A 24,531-nucleotide genomic window follows, 5' to 3' on the forward strand; every position below is an offset into this window, starting at 1 on the left:
ACCCAGGAGTAGAACCAGTAACCATGGAGACATATACTTCAATTTGGAGCAAATGACGGTGCTGGGGGCAGGCAGAGGGGAGATAGTAGACTTTTCAGTAGAGACGTATCAATTAAATCAGTCTCTAGTGGGACAGCATCAAATACTGATTCTCTCAACAGGTCCTAAGTGACATTTAAGTGAACAACTTGAAGCTTTGTAATGATGACCCTTAGCCTCCATTTATAACTGCATGACGTGGTTCGTAAGCCAAATCTACTGCAATCTAAAGAGGGACTCGCCATTTGCTGGAGGCTACAGCAACTTGTGCTAAGTGTTGGCCCTGCAGGTCAGTCCTATATAGACAATCCCTCGAGGAAGGAAGGAAGGAGGGAGGGAGGGAGCGGAAGAGGGAGACAGAGGGAAGAGAGGAGGAGGTCAAGCAGGGAGAAAAGCTGCATACAGCACTTACTCTGAAGACATGAAGGAGGACAACGGTCCGACCTCCTTCGCCTTCTGGAGAGCGTGCTTCTGGTTGAACGCTGCCTCTGCTTCCTCTTCATCCTGATCAAAAGAGGAAAAGAGCAAAAGGCGATTGAACAACTGTCGTGCCTGTGAGTTTAAATAATTAAACAGAATCAAAGTGATGAGGGGAGATGATAGCAGGATTAGACATGGTGGAGTGGAACGATTATTAAGACTTTTTAGCGTTTAGTAACAGAATCTAACAAGAATAAAAGCAGATGAGACCAGGTTTGTTCTTTCATTTTCACTTGTTTATTACCTTGGTGAGTTCTTGTGCATTGGCGAGGTTATCCACAGCAATGGCCAAGAAGACATTCAGCAGTGTGTCTTGGTACAGCCGAGTTAAGGACATGGGCAAAGTGCAACAGGGCACAGCAAAGAATACCGACTGACAAAATGATTGATTCAAAATAATATCAAATGATGGTACCTTTACTTTAGTAATAACGGTAGAAAGTTAAGGTTACCTACTTAAAGGAAGGCAGTAAATGCTGTTTTTGACATTTGGGAAGGAACCCTTTCATATTTAATTGAAGGAGGAGGAATAAAGGATACAGTTTCCAAACAGTGTGAGCACTATAAAGTAGATAGAGGACCACATGCCAGACTTCACTCCTCCTTGAGAGCGAATACCGTTGTACATCACCTCGTTCCAGTCCTCTCCAGTCAGGATCTGAGAACACACACAGCACACACAGAATATTAGACACTTAACTATCCTGAGCATTACTGTTGAGCTTAGCTATAAACAGCACACCTGCTAAAATGTTGTTACACTCAAAATAGCGTTTCCTGTATGTCGTCATTGGCTGTATTAAAAACTTGTGTGAAGTCGAGAGCATTAAATCGTCAGGTTTATTTCCAGACCTGAAAGACGGTCATGATGGCTGCAGGAAAGGTGTCAAAGTTTGTCGGGGTGTAGTCTTCAAAGATGAACCTGTGAGAAACACACAGATATGAAAGGTACGTTTTTGTCTATTTTTTAGGCCAATGATTCATTGCAAAAATGTAGTCTAACTTTGGAGTGTTTCCCGACAAGCTAGCATGACACGCTTGGTAAGAATAGATGCCTTTGGTCTTATATTTTCATTTGGTACCCTGACATCGTCTCTCTAGCTTTAAAACCGAGCCTGCTAATCATTGATTAAAGACGGGCCGGGATCCAGAACTGGTTCTAGTTTTATTTCCTCAGTCAGAGAGAAATCAATTCTCCTCTCTGACTGGCCAGCTGATGTGTTTTTTTCCCCCCTTGTGTTCTGTATTCTTGAGGCCAGTTCAAACACAAGGCCAGCCTTTACTGAAGTGACAGCTTGTGAGAAACAGCATCAGGGGAAAACCAAGCAACAAAAGCTGTGACGAAGAAAGTCTGAAATCACGACCGAGCTCACAAAGTCTGTTGGAAAACAACCGTGAACAGGACAATCTATTCTCCCCTAAACTGTGTGCAGTTAATAAAGACGAATCTACCGATCCATGAATGTTACTTTAGCTTTGTTCTTATGTTTGTGAATGTGTCTTTACTGGAACCACAGGAAAGGAATAACAAGCCAAGTGGGAGACAAAAACAGTCTATAATGTCTGCCAGATGGATTAGATTTGTCTTTAGCCTGTGTGGTTCCTCACTGGACTCAATTTCTTTATGTACTCATATGGAGTGATGCACAGAACCGTAAGCATTTTAATCAGACGACTTTGGGCGAATATTCAGTGTTACCTGCCACCGAAGAGCTGCATGCCAAGGAGTGCAAAAACAAGGATGAAGAGGAAGAGGAGGAAGATGAGGGAGATGATGGACTTCATAGAGTTCATCAGAGAGACGACCAAGTTTCTCAGCGATGCCCAATACCTTGACAGTCACAAAATATCACATTAGTGCAAAAACAATTTCTAAAATGTTTTAAAGAAAACTTTAAGGGGAACTCCACTGATTTTCTGTTGACAGGTCTTAAGTAGTACTACTACACATGTGAAAAACGTCTAATACATCGCCTCAAGTGCTGCATGTAACATGTAACATCTCAACAGATGGCAAAGAGTTAGGAAGGCTGCGGCACTAACTTGGTGATCTTGAAGATCCTCAGCAGACGGAGAGCACGCAGGACACTGATGCCAAAGGAAGTGCCAGGCCTGAAGAAACCCCACAGCACTTCAAAGATGCTGCCAACGATCACCTACAGACAAACATAAAAACACATAATGAGTCTATACCGACAGCTGAAGTGACAGACAAAAGTAAGAGAGAGACAGAGAAGATACTACAGAGACAGACACAGACGAAGCGAGGGCTGATGCTGCATAATTCAAGGACACAAGCAGGATTTTCGGAAAAACAAATATGTAGAAAGGGAGACTGAGTACTGACGCTGCAGTCAAAGCAGTTGAATGAGGAATGGAAGTAGAGACGCGGTCCCAAGCTGTACATCTTCAGAAACATCTCAGTCAGAAACAGAGCGAGGAACAGGAACTCTGCATAGTCTGGAACGACAAGGAAAACAAAGGCACTTCAATCTTGAAACTTGCATAAACAGTGATAAAGCAACAACTTTCAGAACCATTTGACTGATTTACAGTGGTGACAAAAAGGTGTATCAACTGCTTCAAGGTGTTACTGAAATGAAGTGTGTCTCACAGAGGAAGTTGGACAGCCAGAGAGGCTGGTTATGGTGAACAATGGCCACACACAGCGTGTTGAGAGCCACAATGCCCAGCACTGTCCAGTAGAAAGTGTGTGTCTTCACCACACGGCGGATGGAGATGCGCAGGAGACGCTCCTTGCGGCGGAAAAAGGCTCTTGGACCTCGCTTAGCACTCCTGATACTTGCTCTGGCCATGGGGATGCCTGCGGGGATGAGAAGGAGACAGAGAGGGAAAGGTACCGAACAGTGCTTGAACAGCATGTTCCTGTTGCGTATCTTGAACTGTGATCCCGACACTGTTTACAACAATGTCAAGCATGCACTTCTACAGCTGCAGCAGAGCTCAATGTGCCCAACTGGAGTATGCCTTACACTTTATGTCATATTCATCAGCCTGTCGAGACTCCCACTCACCCACAGAAGAGATGTCGCCATATTGTTCCTCCCCTGGTTGCCCTCGATGCCCCACATCCATCCCTCTCCTCTTGATGGTGGTGGCTCTCTTCAACACTGAGGACAGAGCAGGTTGAACATAAAAAAGTCCCAGAACGAGATGTTTCAACTGTATAACCGGCACATTCTGTGAAATTAGAGGGAACATACCGCGAGGACAGTGACACAAAGCCGACTTTTGGGCAACATGAGCACAAAACTCTGTATTTCTTGCACTTTTTGCCTTCGATCACATTGTGCTTGATCAGTGAATAGATTTTTGCCTTTTTAATGGGAGTATGTTAATGTGGCCCAAAAAAACTGCCTTGTGCATGACCACCCTTACATCTTTCAGACACTAATAGGTCGACTCAGGCAGTATCCAAGTGTGGAAACTTAAAATGCAATATAAAGATAATGATGAAGCAAATGGTAAGAAGAAAATCACAACAAGGATTATCTGCATGACAAGCTAATGTCTGTGAAGTTAGCTGAGAGGGAATGTTAAACACATTAATGCTGCAGTTGAATTCGATAAAAATGATCATTTAATGTTCGTGTAATGATCCAAACAAGTGAAGGCAAACCTTCTGGTGCTTTTTCATGATCTCCGTCATGGCAACCCATGCTCCGAGGCGGCTTGACGGTCCATGCATTTCTCTTATTTGAGCTTCTGCCATACAGTATCAGGTTACATGCCGTGCAGTGCACACATGCCGAAGTGAGTGTGATGAGTATGTTTTGACCTTTTTTTTTTCGCTGACTAATGTGTGTGTCCTACCTCCACTCATACCTTCCTGCTACCTTGTGATTTATGATTCTACTTGCAGTTAATATTTGCGTGAGGACTTTTTTTTTTAATAAGCTGTTGATCAAACACGCAAACATATTGCTGCCATTTCACACACTGGCATGAACACTGAATCCTGTCAACACACTCTCTCACACACGCACACGCATACACACACACACACACACACACACACACATACATAAACCAATGGTTGCTTAGGCAACCGCAGTGCGCCACCTTTCTTTTTAATCAAAGCTCTCAGAGCTTCTGCATGTATTTCCATCACAACAGCTAGAGCCACTATCTGTTTTTACTACAGATTTGCATTCAATTTATTTTTATCTTTTCAGAGTGTCTTTGTTCTTCCAGTGACAGAAACATACCGAACAAGAAACATACTTCAGTAAGGATTTGCCCTCTTTTCGTGTTTGTTTGTGTGATTTTGAGTGGCTGTGTGTGTGTTTGTGTGTGTGTGTGTGTGCGTGTGGCAAATGAGGTGGTGAAGTTGGTGAGGGAGAGAGCAGAACAGAGGACGGTTCTCACCATAGACACCACCTGTACTCCACTCTGGGAGGCTGCTGAGAGCTGCCAATCAATGAACATTTAATAAAAAGCCCTGCTGGTTTAGGGAGGAGGAAAGGTCACAGTAGAGTTGAGAGGGTCAGGGCAGGCACGGTATCTGTCTGTGGGGCACTGTGTTTAGTGGCTGGTTTACCAGAATCTGTACTAAATCTCTCAATGAGAGTTTTGGGCAACGTAATGGTGTAAAGTGTTCTGTGCAAGTGCACCACAGTCAATACAATATGTCCTGACTCGACACTTTTTCTGTTGCAATCTTCAATTCAGTGAGATTTCGACCATACTAAGGGACTATCAGCCACGCCGGTGGCTCTGTGAGGCTGGAGGCGCAACAATGATTTGAGCTAGCCAGCATGCTAACATGTTCACAATGAGAGTGCTAAGATTTATGATAGCAAAGCCTGCAACCCACTGCTGCCGAATGATTGGTCACAGCATTGTTAACATTGATAGGGATGCTCACCTGACTTTTGGCACATTTCACTCTGCCTACATGCTGAAGTTAAACAAGTAATAATGTTTATCATGTTCACAATCTTAGTTTTGCATCTGAGCATTTGCTAATGAACACATGTAAGTATCAGCTGAGGCTGATGGGAAGGATGGTTTTGTAGGTATTTGGTGATAAATCAAAAATATTGGATAAATTGACATTTTGACCTGATGATGGCGCTAGGTGAAAAGTAAGAGGATCACTTTAGTCTGTAAGATTCATCCTCTAGGAACCAGGAATATTAACAAAAACATTTCTTGTCAATCCAACCCGTAGTTGTTGAGATATTTTAGTCTGGACCAAAGTGGTGAACTGACTGATTAACTGACATTGTCATTAGTTGTTGCTAGCATGGCTACAACATATCAACCAGATTGAAATGTAATTCAACTTCTTTGAAAATACTTTTTATTACTATATCCTAAAAAGTAGCGTGTCAACCTAAAATCACAGACAAATACATAATGCAGACTCTAATGGCATATGCTTGAATAGTCTTCATAAAGCACATTTTCATCAAGCGTACATGCCAGCATTAAACTGATTCAGTCGAAGAGAGACAGAATGTAAAGCATAGCAGGATAGCAGAAAGGCAATGTGCACAATGAAACCAGAAAAAAACAAAGATCGTTGCTGACTTACCATCGAGGGCAGAAGGTCCTGAATTCTTATTCTCCTCTGCAAGCATCACTTCCTCTGGAAAGCAAAAAGTCAGACCCCGATAAGAAATGAGCAGCCGATGATGGCTCAGATGGAAAGAGGTATACAGACATCTTTTCTAACAATGACTACAACTATATCTCAATTGTGGTGGAACAAACAGGTTGCATCAGATAGTCATACGTTCACCAAATGATAGGATTAGTCTTAAAGCTTAAAGTGAAGTATCGATTTTGCTTTTCTCATCAAGAGCCAAATCCTTGGTCCCGGTGAGCCGTGACTGGGACTAAAGCCACCTGCTCTGTCGATCCAGGCCCGGTAGCCGTTGAGCTCTCTCTCAATCTGCTGTTGGCGTCTCAGTTTCATGAAGGCTCTGCGGTTTTCCACCCTCTCCCTCTCCTTCGCAAATTCCCTGCAGAACAAAATCAAACCACAAAATAACTTATTTACTCTTTAAGGGAACAGGGATTTATAGTCACACGGATAAATAAATCCTCTTGGAGACAATAACCGGGCGAAAATCTATTGTTGTTTTGAACTCTTGTCATTGCTCATTCAACCACAAGAGCAGAGGAGAGGGAGCAAGGCAAAGGAGGTCTCTCACTGTGGAGATCCCGATAATGTGGATCCCCCATTAACCTTTACGTAATACTAATTAACTTGTATAGACCTTCACACCACATACTGAAATAGCACAATTTGACTTGACAGCAGCTAGTTTGCCAACCACTCATCCAGCCAGTTAAAAAGCAGCGTACAGAGTGTTGTCTGGCTACCAGCCTATAGCCTGCCAGGTCCTACTGACAACACAACCGGCTGACTGCACTGCATACTGTAACTGTAGCCAATTTCAAGGGCCATCTACTTTGAAGGATGTGGTGTAGCCTTGGAGGGACCTGAAAAAAAAAGTAGCTGAACTTGCGCCCAGTCTTCAAAATAATCAGTGTATCTTGACAGAGACCAAAACTAACGGTGCATTTGAGCGGCCCTTAGTCAGTTAAGTTACTCCTTTTGTCCTCTGTGGGACATAAGGCCGAAATGACATCCCTGAGCAATTTCGGTAACAGAATTTCTGTTGGTATGGTGTTGCTAGCTCTACGCCCACCCCCCTCACCTGGAGTGTCGGTGTGCTGTCTTTTGCTAGCCCCCTAACCTGAGACAAATCTGGTTTGGGAGATTAAACTCCCACCAGCATAGCTCTCAAGCCTCGGCACAATGTCCAAGCTATCTTCATCAAGTGATAAAGTTAAAGTGCATCACCAATAAGTTTCAAAGGACCACCTAAAGGTACCATTAAGTAACTTAAAAAAAAGCATAAATCTGTCACACGAAGCGGAAACCTTGATAAGTTTAAAATGAACCTGGATTGAACTTGTGAACCTACCCAGAGAGGACTCCCAGCACAAGATTCAGGACAAAGAAAGAGCCGATGATGATGAGAGGGACAAAGTAGAGCCAGTTCCAGTTGGTGCCCAAGGCATCGTCGGTCTGAAACATCAAAATAAATTCTAAATTCAGTAAAATCACATCAGGCTGGAGCACATTCATGCTGCCATTGGCAGAAATACACACGTGTAGGTGTTTGGGTGGCTGCTGAAGATTCCTGAGTGCAGGCAGGTCATCGAACAGCTACATCATGTGTATTGATCTACAATGGCCTCATAGGAAGAGTTTGGAGGAGAGTGGAGGTACTGAAGCTACTGTATGAAGCCAACATAGAAACAGAGTACAGCATCTCTACTTCAGTCAGTGAGCCTGTAGGGTCAGCAGTCCTTTTTCAGCATGTCATCCTCCCACTTTCCTCCCTCCTTCATTGTTCATCAGCAAAGCTCATTCCGCATCACTTCAGACAACATAATACAATCAACCTGGCAAATCATCTGCCTTCATCCATCTCAATACAAACTGAAAGAGCAGGCAGCAGACTGCAAATTACACCCTGGCACAGCAGTTTGCTTTCGTGAATGTATACTTATGAGTGTTGCTTAACTGAGATCTTTGGTAAAGGAAGAAAGGAGACATTAAGTTATTGATTAATTCTGTGATTTTTATTTTGGTTTCCACATATTTTGGCGACTGACAATTGTGATTTTTGGCTATGAAAAGTACAAATATTACTTTAGAAGAAGTACTTACAAGAAGCATACAGTACAACAATGACCTACAGTACACAGCTGTCTATCCTTCTTTTGTCTTCTTCTTATGATTAAAACTGGCTCAAATAATAGAAATCTTTAGACTGCAGCCTATAGTGAAATTCATGAAGTCTACCACTCTGACTTCCTAAATACTTCTCGTTATATGGTATCGCCAGAATGTCATGCTCATACAAAGGAGTTTTTGATAAATTAAGTTGTTTTTGGTGCTAATAAATCTTCTTTTGATTGAAATTCGGCACAACTTCTGTTGAGTATTTTCGATCTTGAGTCGTGTATTTCCTTACTGGTTTGAAAATGTATCAAAACTTGCATCGGAAACACTCCGTTTGGCCGAAAAAGCTTCTGAACATATTGTATTTCCTTCCAATCTGATGCAACACCAGATATTCTGCCAAAAGTAAATCACAGTGAAAATGCCCATATGTTTATAAAATGGTTCAGTCTTAAAATAATACAGAACAGTTGTTGTGATAGCAACACTGCACTAGGCATAATGTATCCATGCATACTGTTACTTCGCAAATCTCAGAAGTGTCCAGGCCTCGATGAGAAGAATATTGTTTTGCAAAATGCGTCTCTGATGGTATATTTGTGACACGGGCAGGATTTTGCACACTGCCCCTATCTGCACAGGATCTTGTAAATCAACCAGAGGTGGACATGATTGGACTTGATTTGTTGGATGGTCATGCAGGCAACAAACATATCAAATTAGCAAATGGTGCCACCGCCTTCCACTGCTTGCCTTTCTTTCTACATACTGTCTGTGTGTGTGTGTGTATGTGTGTGTGTGTTTGTGTGTCTTCCTGCTCCTCTAACTCTGACATAAACGCTCATAAAGCACGTTGCAGCACCTCAATCCTTGTCTGACAGTTACTCTACATCAGATAGGGACATTGCTACCCTCATTATGAACATGATGCAGTATTTTCCTGTTTTCTGTTGTATAACTGTCAGAGGATTCAAAACATGTCCTCAGGCTTTTGCTACTGGACGAAGAGTCCTTGAGCGTAAAAACGTTCAGTTTCCTACAGAGCAACAGCAGAGCTGACGCAGCCCTCTCTTATTCTCAATCGATCTGTGAACGGTCAATCACTGCTCTGAGATGTGGACCAGGAGGACTTGATGATGTCCGTCACACAGGATGACAAAACGACATGATATATACAAATACTCCAATACATCACGTAACCATGGAGTAATAAAAATACTTTAAGAGACATGGCTCAGGGAGACAATTTTCTGCTAAAATTGGCAATAAGGTCCTGCTTAAAGAAATGATTCACATTAGTTCTGTCTATTTAAATATGGGTAAACAGAGGCCAAAATGTAATTTTTCTATCTGCTGTCTTCGTGTTCATATTCACACGAAACATAGCAGATGTTTACACAGACATTAATCCTAGATTACATTTCTAAGAGATTCTGAAGCGTGCCATATTTCATAAGTAGTAGGTGGGCAGTCTAATCTCTGTTCAGCCCTTGCAGCATGTTGCAGCAGGTTTTACAGGATAGATAGTGTGGTATATTTTCAGGTCTTACACAGTACATGTGTTGCTTGTTTGTAATAAACTTTATTATACCAGCAAGAACAGTGTCCACGGAGCATCCTTCCTCATCACTTCAACAGAACTGTCGCATGCAAGATACTACAATAGAATAAAAATGGCAAGCTGAGAGCAAAACAAGAATCAACAGAGCACACACTGCTGCACCTCAAGAATTTGCGGCAATCCAGGGAAATAATATGAGCGGCACACGTGAGTGTACATGTGTGTGTGAGCTGTCTTACATTGTAGAGTACAGTGGTCCACCCCTCCATGGTGATGCACTGGAAGACCGTGAGAACCGCAAACAGGATGTTGTCAAACTGAGTGATGCCGTCATTCGGGCCGATCCACGTATCGCTGCAGGTGTATTTGGCCGGACACTTACGCACGCCACACGGGACCTCGTACTCAGAGGAGTCCACCGTCTCGTTTTCTGAAAGGTGAATAGATAGAAAAAATGTGTCGTACATGGGACCAAAGTTACCAACAACAGAAAACAGACCTTGCCTGTTCAATGAATGCCTGTATTCAATTTGAAAGCTATCGCGCATTTAACAATTTTCACACTGAATCTGAGAACTTGAATATTTTGTTCTCACGCTTACTGCACAGTTTAAACCCATCCACGTACCCAGTGAGCAATGATATCTTACTGGCCACGTGTCACAATGTGCAGGAAGAATGAATTAGAGTCAAAAGGAATAAAGGAAACCTATAGGGGAGCAGTGGAGCAGCAGCGCGCCTGTCAGAACAGTAACGTGACCATTCAGTGACAGAATATACGCACTTCAGTCCGCCTTGTTATCTAACTGTCCATTCAGCTTCAGCGTGACGTGAGCAGCACGGAGGTTAATGACAGCTGTGAATGCACAATGAGCTATTGTAGAGCACCGCATTCTCTTTAATTATACAAGACAACACTGACAGTTTGGTTTGATCAAGCCTGCAGGTGCAGCCTGGCGTGCCATCGTGCGTACGTGTGTGTGCATTTGTGATTATGACAATGGCGCTACTACCTAAAGAGCTATGTACACAACACGTAGACACACACACATACAGTAGATACACACTCAATAACAACACCGTGAGCTCAGTCTCGACTCTTTGCTTTTCCTTGTCTGATGCAGTTTGTTGACAATAATAGTTCTTAAATTTGTCTTTTATCTGTTCGCAATTACTATGATTCCCAACCATTTCAGGCCCTTTCTACAAATTGCTCTTTTTTTTTTTATCGATGCCATAAGTGTGTGTCAGAGTTATTGAGACAATTTCCTGATTTGCAATGCAACTTAAATTAGATCTTGGTTTAAGAGGAATAAATATCTGAATAACAGTAATCAACACAGAGTAGAATGAATTATTCCATATGTTTATGTGTATGTGTGTGTGTGTGTGTGTGTGTGTGTGTGTGTGTGTGTATACGTTTGTGTATCTGAACTGGAACACTGAATTAGCACAAAAACATTAAACAAATGAACTTGCCAGTTTCTTATGTTGACTGAACTCCTAAAACACACTTGTATATTTCCATCTCTTTGATTTCCTGTCTGTGTGAAATACTAGACAGAAGGGTGCTGTAATCAATCAATACAATGTTCACGTCCTTTTAAAAAAATAATTAGAGAACTGTCCATCATAACTTTTTTTTATTTGTGAACAAGTATAACGAATGAAACTTTTCTTTAAAGTTTTCTGAATCTGTTCTTTTGATTTATAGAATATGATTTGACAGAGCAAACATTGCCAGACAAATTAAATGTTCAGACAAAGGCTATGATATGTGTAAATAAATAAAAGAATCATTTAACGAACAATATATCTCCCAGTATCTTTTAGTCACTGTAAAATTCTGAATGTAATAATGATCAGTATTACTGGTCGATGCACACGCCAACATGTGAATAAGGGGAGTAACGGCACTTTTTTATTTTCCACTTTAATGTACATATTGTGCACATCCTGTACAGATATCTGCTTATAAAAAGCATCACTTTGCATATACTGCATGTAATCGTGCAGCATGTACCTGTGTGCTACAGTGACATATATGCAATGAGTGTGTCTGTACCCAGTATTCCAGGCTGCGGCGTGCAGGTGTAGTGCAGTTTGCCGCTGTAAAACTCCAGGCCGATGATGGCGAACATGAGGATTGCAAAAAAGAGCAGCATGCCGATCTGCAGCAGAGGAACCATGGCCTTCATTATAGACTTCAAGACTATCTGCAGACCTAGAAGTAGAGCACACAGTGAGTTCAAGTGAAAACAAATTTGTGAAACATGCCAGTCATGAAATGTACTGACTTCACTTTACAGTGATTGAAAGAATACATATTTTCAAGTAGAGCTGAAGCGCTAAATTAGAAAATTAACCATCAACTATTTTGATAATCTATAAATCATTCAAGTAAGTCAAGCAAACATTCATTTGAGAAGCTGGAATCAATGATTGTTTGCTTGAATTACTTGAATGATTTATAGATTATCAAAATAGTTGATGGTTAATTTAGAAGTTTAAATTTGAAAACCTGACCAAATACCGCCAAAACTGGCTTCATGGCTAGACACACCAAGGGCAGTGAGACAATATGTTTCATTTTCTTGACTTAAGCAATAAAAGGATATTGATGTAATGTGGTGCTTACTCGGGATGCCTGAGACCAGTTTGAGGGGCCGCAGCACTCGCACCGCCCTCAGGGTCCTCAGGTCCACTGAGATGTTCATATGGGCCCCTGCTGCGGCCAGGATCCTGCACAGGAGAACACAAACCCACACCAACAGACACATAGTGTCACAGAGCAGAATTGTCCCTGTCTTGCACATGAATACTACAATTTTACGCTTTATAATCTGTTGCGGAGTGGTGTCAATAAGGGGCCTCACACACACAAAAACACAGTAGGGCCATCACACACAGTATTGGAGGATGGCTGCAGAGCTTAGATATGGAGTGTGAGGTCTCCAGCACGCAGAGAGAAAACAGAGAAAACAAACAGGGATGTTTTTCGGGGCTTTTGGCTGCTTCACTGTGTGTGGGAGGACGCAATGGCTGTGACAACTGCTATTTAGGAGCAGAACAAAGAAAGCAGCTCTGTCAAGGGAGGGCAAGACACCCTCAGGCTGGAGAGACATGAGGCTCACGGACAAACACACACACACACACACACACACACACACACACACACAGACACGTCGCAATCACACTGACCTCTTATCTGCTTCACAAAGCCAGTCCTCCGAAAGTTCCATTTTTACCTTGTCTTGTTTTCTCTCATCTATTCCCCCGCCCTCTAAATACACCTCTGTGGCCTTCAGCCCTCAGACTGATGAGGAAAAACAAAGACAGTGACCCCCCCGCCCCACACACACACACCCCTGCTTCCTCATTAGTCTGCCCTCTTGATTCCCATTTCTCTCTCCTCTCTATACCCTCATATCCTGCTCTTCATCCCTAAACCTCACTCCTCTCACCTTCCTCTTCCTCCCCCTGTTTATACAACCTCCTTCCCAAGTATACTGGCACCTTTGACTCTGTTTATCAATTTTCCACTGACCGGGACACACATTTATATCCCTTTTTACCTGGTTACCTAGTGAGAGAAAAACAAATAGATGGATGGATGAAAAGTAAAAATAAAAAGGTTTTTGCCAAGGAGAGGATGGAGCAGCAGAGTATCAACTCCAAAACTTAAACTTAAACTGTACACGAGTGCTCATTGCTCTTCTGGCCAGTTAAAAAACACAATGATGGCTTAACAATTGTCATAATTAAATTCACTTCAATCAAGACGACTAAAATGAAGGCAACAACATATAACACAAGAACGTCTAAGGTCATTGATAGGCGGATTATGTAAAAGTGCAGCATTTTAAACATATGGTGCAGTAAAATGTTAAAACAACATCTTACAGTCATTTACTCTAAGATGATGGCATACTTGCAATCACACAGCTAGAAAAACAGCAACTCAGACCCAATTACTTTCCTGTGACACAGTGGTGAAAATTAGTTCGGTCTAGTGTTAGGAGACACAGAGCGTCATCTGATTTAATTAACAGAAGAAAGACATGTAGAGAGAGAGCGAGAGGAAGAGGGAGAATGAGGTGAGAGAAAGATTAAAAATAGCTCACCATCATCCACACAAATACAGAAATAGAATTATTCTCATGAGTTTCACACCTCTAACTATTCCCCATTGGATTTTCCTCCCTTTTCCATTTTCACCCCCAACACGCTATGTCTTTGTACTTTTCTCCTTTTCTCCTTCCCTCCTTTTGCCCCAATCGCTTCCTCTGCTGCCTCCTGCCACCTCTGTCATTTCATCCCCCAATTCCTCCATCTTTCAATCTTTCCTCAGACCATTAGTCAGTCCTGGCTGCTCTTTAGTTGTTATGGAGACGAAGGGATGGAGGGTCTAAAAATGGCTACCTCATTTAGTCGGCTGTTGGATGTCCTGGGTCCCGTTTTCTAATAACCACCGTTTGCAGTTTCGAGTGTTTTTGCTCTCAACGTCCACCTGGACTCATTCCTTTATTCAGACAAAAGTCATGTTAGCAGACTTTGAATTCTCTGCTTGTTCAAGCCAGGGAAGTGTGTGTGTGTTCATGCTCGCAAATAAGAAAGAGACGTGGCAGCTAGAAATAGAATGTTTGCTGCTGGTTCTCAGTCTTTGCCTCTTTTGTGTCTGTGTCTTGAGCTGCTGTCTGGAAGTCAGTATCATGCTAATAGAACGGTATCAGCTGCTATGTAAGCCTGCAAAAATACACACGGTATAAATTGTTTTGATTGGCTGTATGTAAAGAAACTCTCTGTACGTGTAGATGTATGCTGAAATATGCGCAGACAGAAAAAATGATTTCATCTGTGTCCTGACACTGTTGTGTATGATGTTCCAGTTGGACAAAATGTTTATATGTATTGTGTAAATTATGCACAATCTCTATGTACACAGTACACTGCATGTACACAGCTCCTAAGAGCTGTCCATGGTGCTGAAGAGGATGAGGAATTCATATTACAGTAAACTGGATTTGAAACCGTCTGTAAGCCACCTTGTATTGTACACAAAGGGTACATAAAATGAAAAGCTTAAATGAAACAACATTTTTCAGGTGGAACTGGTCCGGCCTGATGCCAGTCTTACCATCGCTTATCTATTACAGGCTGCTTTGAGCAGGAACTGAAAATGATCTATCAAAGAATAATAATAACTACTTTACATACACAGTCCAGGCAGAAATAAGAATAATTTCATGAATTTATATGAAAATATTGCCAAAATGTCCAGTAACTTACACTTCCCTCCACTACAGTGCTTTCCAATCATCATTATGACAGCTATGCTTCACACTATACTGCCGTCTGGACATCGGAAACACAACACATGGCTGATTTGGCGCAAAAGAAAGATTTATTTCCTCCCTGTAGTTTCCCTTCTCCCTAATGCGGAACAATTCATCCGTTGTTTGTATTGGGTTAAATCTATTTTATGATTGAAATGGAGATAAACACTTTTTTCTTAAAATCATATTACTTATATTAAACACTTATATCTTATTCATAGAGAATATCAGTCGTCATGATGACTAAAACATTCAATTTAATTTGAATAAAAGATATAGACCTTCTGTCTGTGTCTGGTTACAATGCTTTACTTGTAGCTTTCTATTGGTGCACCAGAGGCGTAAATATAAGAATTTGCAAGTGCGTGTTCATTTAAATACATTTCAGAAGTAACCCTTTTATAATTCCCTACAGTTCCCACATCTCTCCAAGTTTGTCGATCTTTTTTTTCTCTGCCAACTAAACTCGATGGTTAAAATTTGAGCTACAGTTTGGGCCTGATGGGGATGAGAGCGTCTTGAAATGGATTGAACCCCGGGAGTCACTTCATGAACACCTTCACTGATCCCAGAGACAACACACATCTGGCAGGTGCCTGGTGCATCTTCAAGTCATTTTTAGTCACCGGGAGATGTCGCGCAGAAAAACATCTTTGCTCACCATGCACGTATATCTGCAGGCGTTATGCGAGATACACAGTGTAGTGAACTGAGCCGATGCCCTGGTCAGAGTTGTCAGCCATGATAAGTGAGTAACAATGACATGCCGTGCAGAAGTGACAGCTCGCTGCTGCGTGACAAATCTGTTGTGACAACCGTCATGCTGTGATGCTGATAACGTTGTGACTTATTCTCCTCGTCACTGTCAAGCTGCTAACGAATATGATATGAGCACACCTGACTATTGTTATGATATCAGCTCCACAACATGTGCTATTAACACCACTGGTTCTCAGCTCAGGGGTTACGGGATAATGTTGGTGCATCACAAGATGCTGTTTAATACAAAAGCATTTTTCATTGTTCTTTATTGCTGTTATAAAAATATCTGCTGTAAAAAACAAAAGGTTTTCTGGTGATCTCTATGTCTAACGGTCAGGTGGAAAAAATGTTTTGATACCAAATAGTGGTGATAAAAGATATTGTTCTTAGTTCTTGGAAGGTTGACTTCTGGGAGGTTTTCCATTCAACAAAAAGCAATGTACCATACAGTATATAGTCATTAATGTGTCAATGCCAATGTGTACAATCCAGCAGCATGACTTGCAGTAGATTGCATCTGGAGGAGAGAATGTAGGAGTACTAAGCACTGTGGAGAGACACACAATGAGTTGGTAAAGCTGAGCTAAAAACATCAACTAATACAGTGTAACACTGTGCAACTCAACCATGGTGAATGCGTAGCCCGAACACTAACTAGAGACAAAAGTAAACTTTCATAGAGAGGACACTGTGGCCCCCCTTGTTTTGTTTTTAGGGGCATCTTGGTGTAACATAATGAGGGTTTTACAGCAATACGACGGTGCAGGTTTCCCTTCTCTGTCCTCAGTCGCCAACTTTCCACGAGAGTTTTTACGATATTGTTTTGAATTTAACTTTCTACACAGTGATCTGTTGGCATATCCCTTTACTGTTGGTTGTGTTGCTGATGTCTCCTTATGCTTCAGGATGAATTCAGTTATTTTCTGATCACAAAGCGCTCCCCTTTGCTCACTCAGAACGGACTGGAGAATCTGCTAGTCACTGACTACCAAGAATGGATCAGTTATTGCATTTACATGTGGCAATTTAGTGAAAGAGATCTGAATAAGCTGTTAATAAGCTGACTGATAATATCAGTAGCAGCAAGATAACTTGACAAATGTGTCCATAATATAATTTAATGCTCAAGTGAACATTAAAAACTGGGACTCTAGATTTGGAGATTTCTTTCTTCAGATAAAATGATCTCGTTGATTCAACAAAATGTAAGTTTTCAGCATTACACACTACACACTACAATCTGAACTCTCATACAGTCCTATGTTATGAAGACCTGTGATTCTGCAGGACCATGAATTCATATAACTCCTCTGGTGGCCGATCCTACAGTGGGTGGTGTGTGTACAGCGGATCGTCTTGACAGAATAAGGAATTGTGTGGAGGAACTCCTACAGTGCTGCTCTGGTTGGTTTAGTTAATATAAGCCTCTCCGCCTCCCACAGTGTGCTCTCTCATTTCTAACTCCCCCCTCATCCTTTTTTACTCTCTCTCTCTCTCTCTCTCTCTCTCTCTCTGAAACACACACACACACACACACACACACACACACACACACACACACACACACACACACACACACACTCTCACACACACACACACACACACTGAACCCTTCTACATTCACACAAGATATTCAAGTTGTTATGCAAGATCAATTGTTACTGCTCTTTATATCGACAGCCTGAGATACTGGCCTAGCTTTACGTGAATCAGCTGAGTATCACCCCGCATACTGGTTTATGTGTCAGTTAGGTAAATGTTTGCTCTTTGGCCAGAATGAATAGTTGATCTGGGTAAATTATTTATTAGCCATCTGTTAGAAGGAGAGAGAGAGAGAGAGAGAGAGAGAGTGAGGAATCTTAATTCAGTACAGTGCAGAGATAAGTCGTTGGCAGTGGCACACCAACTCTTTCTAGGTCTTAAAAGTTCACATACAGCAAAACCAATGAGAAAATTGGAAATATTGCATAATATCAGATACACTGCTTACATACAGTATGTTTCTATTATAAAACCCTATCACAGGCAGGGCAAGAACATTGGTGAATTACAAAGTGAGATATTTAGAAATACACATTACAAAACACATTTCTTTTAATGGTTTTGAGTGGAGGAATATGAATTTCAGCATGCAGTGGAAGAATAAGTTTCTTGATCCTCACATTAGAAGCCAAAGTCCTGCATTCAAAATGTTTCTTCCGTACCATATTATAAAGAAAACATATTCAAGTATCAAAAGTACAAGTTGTCATTTTGTTGACGAATCGCTCCAGTCCTTGCTATGTTATTGTTTATTATATTATTAACTTATTGTTAATAATTATTGCTAACTATTGATATTATTGTAACACGTGAGCAGCATTTAATGTAATTTATATTACTTTTCTTTTCTTACTGTTGAGTTGTTCAATCCATATCAATGTAACATATCTTATACCCAGTAAAGCAACGTTTATGATTGTGTTTTGTATGTAAAGTCTCTCTAAAAAGAGAGAAACTACAGACAGCATTTCTCTCTGAAACGTCGAGGACTTCTAGTTGCTCCTCAGATTTTCTTTGTGAGATACTAGTCTCACAACATCTAGAGAAAATACACATCAATATCACATTCAAGAACAACATATTCTTTAAATAAAGGTGATTGCATTTTGGCTTGAGGTCTGGTTTGTCTCTTGTGGACAATAAAAGCCAAATGCAACACAGTGCTTGTTGATAATGATACGACAAAAACAGAACTCAAGAAGCTGCTTCACCGCTGACTGTAGTGAGAAAACATGGTGTCCTCAGAAAAGCCTGCGCCTTATTTAATGCTCCTCACATACTATATTATTATCTTAATACAAATTTCAAGTGTACATGATGGATGCTGAAGGATGATCACTGATTGCATATGTAATTTTGTTGGCGTGGAGATCCTTTGGTGATGTAATTTCCACCCCAGTCAATTAAATTAAATTTATTCTGTATAGCCCAAAACCACAAATTTGCCTCAGAGGGCTTTACAATCTGTATACATGCGACATCCTATGTCCCGTGACGCTCACATCGTAAGACTGAGGCTCAGTGAGAGTCTTTGTAGTTCCCTACATTGTGATCTTAGTCTTCAACATTACTTCATTTTCTGCCACTGATAATTCAGAACACTGGGTCACGGTGCGCTGAACACTTGAGATGTTTCAAACTACCTGCAGTCTCTTGAATGATCTCTGATTCATTCATTCATTGGACACTCATCCATTCAATCTCGCTGCTTGTCAGAAGCACTCGCTTCAATACATCCATGGCCTGTAACCAAGTAAAGAGAGGAGATACGGCTGTTAGCTGGTATCATAAAAATGTCTAAAAACAATTTCTCCAAATTAGCTTTGCTTGGGATTCCCATATGGACTGTGTAAAAAAAAAAAGAAGCATTTTGCAGAGAAACAGAGCACCCGCTTTTCTCCTGCCAACAACACTGATAGTTGATTGTGACGCCTCTCAGAAGACATCTGATTCTGGTTAAAACAAAAACTGACTGCCAGATAAATACTGCATCCCCAAGTGTTTTTTTAAGTTCATCCCAAGAAACGAGTTGTTATTTTAAATGAAAAAGAAGACAGGTTCTTTGTAGCAACAATTGTAGCAACAATTGGTTCAACCCATACATCACAGAGTCAGCAGTTAGGTTCAACCATGGGCACTTTTTTTCACCTTGTTCACTGGCATCAAGGGCGTAGGTTTGTCCCTACCAATGTTTTGGGAGAACAGAATCGTCCCTACCAATATTTGAGCATACTACTCACATAACGTTTGCATTATCTTCTATCACACCCGCACAGAGAGACTGAGCAGCAGAATCGCTTGTTGACCGGCTCGGAGAAATGCGCTTCTGGTGAGATCATCGGTTGTAGTACCGAGGTCCGGACATTGGTAGTTATTTACGTCTCCGCTTGAAACTGACAGCTATCAATAAGACAGAAGGCAGAGATTGTGACATAAATAAAGGCTTTTCCACCATAAATTGATCCAGAAATATGCACCTGCTCAAAATGACCAATGCTGAAACCAAACCTACGCCCCTGATTGGCATAAGGAAGACCACAGTTGACTTGTAAGTTATAAAGGGTTACTTTATTATAGTCGCCAACAGCAAACAGGGGGACACAGATAGAACAACTCTGTCCAAAGATAACAGAAATCTGCTAACCAGGACCTTTATGTAACTTTATGAAACCTTCACTAGTAATTTAACTAAATCTAATGTGACAAGAATTCCCGTTAACTTCGAGACCGCTTTCATCTCAGTGTAGCAGCTCATTTACTGATCAGATCCCAGACCAGACTGCATAAAGGCCCTTGACATAGTCTTTGTTTCCCGGCCCACTCAGCCTCTTTATAACGGCTAGGAACATGAAGAGAGTGAGAGAGAGGGCATACAGGGACACAGCGGGAGCTTGTTAGACTGTCAATTCCCATCATCATTATTCACTCACTTAATACAGGATCACAGCTAAAACACCAATTTCTACTCAGAGGATGTCATTTGAATGTCACTTGCTGTACACATTCATGTTTTGTTTTGTTTGATTTGAGAAACAAAGGTTTGTTGAAAAGTGAAAGAAAAGTGTTGCCAACGCTCTGCCTGTTCATTTTCCCGTATACACACACACACACACACACACACACACACACACACACACACACACACACACACACACACAAATACAGGTAAATAAGCATCATCAGACTATAGGAAAAGACAAATCTATCCTGGTCTGGTCTAATTGTAGAGACATTGACCAGAGAAGCCTCCGGACTGGAGCCAGTGACAGCCTAACCTGGGGCGGGGTCCTTCCTCACCACAGTAACAGCTCAGGGGGACATATCCACATCACGCTGTGTCTGAACTCATCAATCGATCAGACAACAGATGGGGAATAACATCGGAGAGGACATGTCTGTCTCTGTGTCTGTATGTGTGGTAAAGACATAAATGAAAATTTAAATACCTAAATGCTACTAAACTCATAATAGTCTTGCATTTGTCTCGCTGGCGGATATTAAGGGTGGTGTGATCGATGTGAGGCTCTCATGTTAGCTCTCCCTCCTGGCTAGCAGTGGTAATAGAGTAGAAATAGTCCAGTCTTGACACCCAGTGAGGAATAAAGACTGATGGCTGCAGCGTCTATATGTTCACAGCAAAGAGGACGCTGCTTCTCTCTGTTATTTAACACTGGAGGTTTAAAGGCTCCGACACAACTCCACCAGTCCACACGAAGAGGTATTGACCAAAACTGCCTATAGAAAACTTTCAAAAATCCCAACAGATTAAAGAGGACATATTATTGTTTGAAAAGCAGTAACATAAGGATACTGTTGTGATCAATAGAAAAGCAACAGACAATGAAAATCCTTTCAGAGTTTCCGTAAAGGGATTTTCTGATTTGCTCTCTCTCCTCTCATTTCCTGTCTTCACTACACTAAATACCAAATATTAACATACCTAAAATATACGCATTTTTAATAGGATTTTGGAATGGAAATATTGTCTCGTGGTTCGCAAGTTTGGTATGTTTAACAACGAGTTAACTTTCCATTTTCTGCCTATTTTGCAACTAAATAGGCAATGAGAAGATGATTAACTATTGAGACCTTTGAGACATGTTAAAACTCAGTATCAGCCTGCAAAATCAAACAAATTGCTCAAATTTCTCAAAGTCCGAGAATAAAGTATCTATTGTGTCATCTGACACATTCTGTATTTTACAATCTTTTTTGAATGAGTCCTTATTAAAGAGTCGGTTTTTCCTCCCCTTTCTTGTTTCTCATTTTCTTTCATGATCTGGATCGTGGATTGTTGGGTATTCAGTTGATATGAACAGCAGAATAAGCTTCAATTTCCAAAGGAAAAAAGAAAAAGAACCTTCCTGACTCAGCAGGAATGTCAGTGATCCTAAAAAGACCCTGTGGATACCAGAAATGGAAAAAAGAAAATGCTCCGAAATGCTCTTTTTTCCCAATCTCGTCATCTTTACTCTCATCAACTCCCTCTGAGCAAACTCAATCTCTCCTCCACTCTCTCCCATCCCCCTCTAAGTGTCTGGCACATAGTGGTGATACGATCCCTTGGTGGGCGTCGCCCCCTGCCAACTCTTGTCAGTCTAATGGAGGGCTTGCCAGCGAATGAGACTGCCAAGGTGGCAATTAGTACGTACGATTACACATAGAGGCATCCTTCTCATCTTCTCCAGCTCTATCTCTTCTCTCCTCTTTACTTCTCTCCTGTTGTGTGTTACTGGTTCCAACCTCCTCTTTTCTCTGACTTCCCTTCACAACTTGCCATGTAGCAGGAGTAACAGACTGGTGAGGCATGCGTGATTTCCTGAGAAAACCCACAGCCCCTCTATTTGAATTTCAGTCACAACAGTCCTCAGCTACACGATAACAGCCTTTAAGGAAACAGCAAGGGCAATCTGGTTTTTCATACGTCCCTCCCACTCACTCTCTCAGTGTGTGATACAGGCCATCTTGAAACACCGAGGCAGCTTGCTGAGGTAATCGTGGCCTCAAGCGTCGACACGTTAGCAAATGGTTCCATAATTACACATGTCCAAACACAATGTTGAGTGAGTCAGGGGTATCCACTGTGGAAAGGTTCACATGCTTTGCAGTCGTGTATTATTTTTCCAAAAGGAAAACAATCCTCCCACAACACTTAAATTAGAGTTTCTGCCTGTAGGACTCAAGCATGTAAACCTTCAATCAAAGTCAGCTCAGTGCAGTCATGTGAGTTGAATCAACATCTCTATGACAATGTCAACAAGACTGATCATTATATGCTTCACGGATGATCGGTTGTACTGCAGGGAAATAGTACTGAAGGTATGAATAGCAAACAGTCAGTGTAGTTGGCAATTCTAAGCCATTTTTGACTATAGTCAAGTATACTTGCTGGACACTAAGCCTTGAAGGGACAAGTTAGACCTGTGTATGTAACCAGAATCCCTCTGTGTCTGGGGCCACACCAGGTAAATAACATTATTTTAATGACATCCAGAACGTTTTCACGTTTTCCTGGTTTTCTGTGCACTTAAACTCACCTTCTGTCTGCTCTTTATAACAATATGTATTGAATATCTGTCCGTTCTGGGAGAGGGAAACCACTGTTACTCTTCCTACGGTTTCTTTTTTTTCACTCATTAAAGATTTTTGGAGCTTTTTGTTTTCTGAATCAAGGATGACACTGTGTAAGGCTAGACGCTGTGATGCTGTGTAGATTGTAAATACCTTTGAGAAAATGTTGTGATTCTGCATTATATGAATAAAATTGACCTATCTCACTCACCTCATTTCATATCTCTACTGTCATCCATAAGAGAAGCATGAAAATGCCCCAAAAATATGTCAAATGAATAACTTGTCTTTATATATTGGTTCATACTGTGCATCATGCTTAGGATGTTACATGTTTGCATGCATACTGCATGTGTGAGTAGGAGTTTGGGGAGTCTGTATCTGTATTTGTAACACAGTCTGTGACCCCTCCTGTCTGCAGAGACCTCCGAATTACTAACTGATAGACAGCACTGTGACTCATCAAATATTATCATCAGTTCTCATAATCTTCATTAACTGTCTAATAAGATTGCAAACCGCGAGCGATGGCCTGCAGGTGAGTGAATGTGTCCGTGTGTGTGTGTGTGTGTGTTACAGAGAAAGAGGGAGGGAGAGACAGAGCGAGAACATTTTCATTAATTTGTCTTTGCTGTGGTCAGAATGATAACTTTCCAGGGGGATCTATCTGCAGCTCACTTCATCATGCTGAATATTAATAAAAAGAGAGCTGAAAGGCTATTCCATCCAGATCAAGCACGACCCCTCCCTGAGTCACAATCGGCCGCTCAGATTGAACCCACAGAAAAAGCCTTCATTTTACTGCCATGCAAACGTTTTGAGCTCGTGTTTGAAAAAGGAGTACCTTCCTTTTGAAAACTGTTTTGGAAAAATATTCAGATGCATTAGATTGCATTATTTGGGACGATTCAAATGACTTCAGCCTCGTCACACACGAAGCTCGGTACCAGGAGAAGCCAACACATCAATACCTACTTCCTGATCTATACACAACACTAACAACACTAATGGAAAGGTGAAGTGTGATTGCAGGATCTGTCACCCTTGGACAAGCCTTGATGTCTTCTTCTCTGTCCCCATTCAGGCAGGTGAGATTAGAACAATCAATTAGCATGTGTCTGCCTCACTGTGTCTATAATTAAGCTTCTAATTTTGGTCGTTTAGTAACATGCTATGCACGACAACTGATCAACAGGCGAGAGAAGCAGGAGGCTCTTTGGCCATATCTTCCCCTACCGTCTTCCACAACACTTCTTCTTTATGTCATCCCTCCCTCGTGCTCTCCTCTCCTCCTCCTTCCTCCTCCAACGTCGCACCCTTTCTCTCTCAAACAGCGGGTGGAGTATCGTTAAGAAGCCAGAGCTCGGCTCATCAATTATTGAACACCCAGAATCATGTAGAGTTCTCTAAGAACCCTGTCTGCCAAGCCATTGTACGTCTGCGCTGTGAATTGATTAATATTTCATTTGTGTGTGTGTGAGAGAGGTTAATCTGCAGAAATCGAAATAAAT

At 41.5% G+C, this 24,531-nt stretch overlaps 1 protein-coding gene across 1 annotated transcript in view; it reads right to left on the reverse strand.

The window, feature by feature from the left end:
• cacna1ea (calcium channel, voltage-dependent, R type, alpha 1E subunit a) overlaps positions 1-24,531 on the reverse strand; it is a 72,745-nt gene that overhangs the window by 21,042 nt on the left and 27,172 nt on the right. The window contains exons 5-20 of the mRNA XM_076087921.1: positions 12,448-12,551; positions 11,875-12,033; positions 10,049-10,239; positions 7,482-7,585; positions 6,394-6,509; positions 6,080-6,133; positions 4,909-4,950; positions 3,555-3,650; positions 3,134-3,343; positions 2,867-2,979; positions 2,563-2,675; positions 2,219-2,350; positions 1,372-1,441; positions 1,060-1,177; positions 764-831; positions 452-543 (exon numbers count right to left, since the gene is read on the reverse strand). Of these exons, the coding sequence (XP_075944036.1) occupies positions 452-543; positions 764-831; positions 1,060-1,177; positions 1,372-1,441; positions 2,219-2,350; positions 2,563-2,675; positions 2,867-2,979; positions 3,134-3,343; positions 3,555-3,650; positions 4,909-4,950; positions 6,080-6,133; positions 6,394-6,509; positions 7,482-7,585; positions 10,049-10,239; positions 11,875-12,033; positions 12,448-12,551 (1,782 nt within the window). The remainder of the gene's footprint in view (positions 1-451; positions 544-763; positions 832-1,059; positions 1,178-1,371; positions 1,442-2,218; positions 2,351-2,562; positions 2,676-2,866; positions 2,980-3,133; positions 3,344-3,554; positions 3,651-4,908; positions 4,951-6,079; positions 6,134-6,393; positions 6,510-7,481; positions 7,586-10,048; positions 10,240-11,874; positions 12,034-12,447; positions 12,552-24,531) is intronic.

The sequence above is a fragment of the Anarhichas minor genome, unplaced genomic scaffold, assembly GCF_050575085.1.
Source record: "Anarhichas minor isolate MPS153535 unplaced genomic scaffold, ASM5057508v1 ptg000010l, whole genome shotgun sequence".
Classification (NCBI taxonomy): domain Eukaryota; kingdom Metazoa; phylum Chordata; class Actinopteri; order Perciformes; family Anarhichadidae; genus Anarhichas; species Anarhichas minor.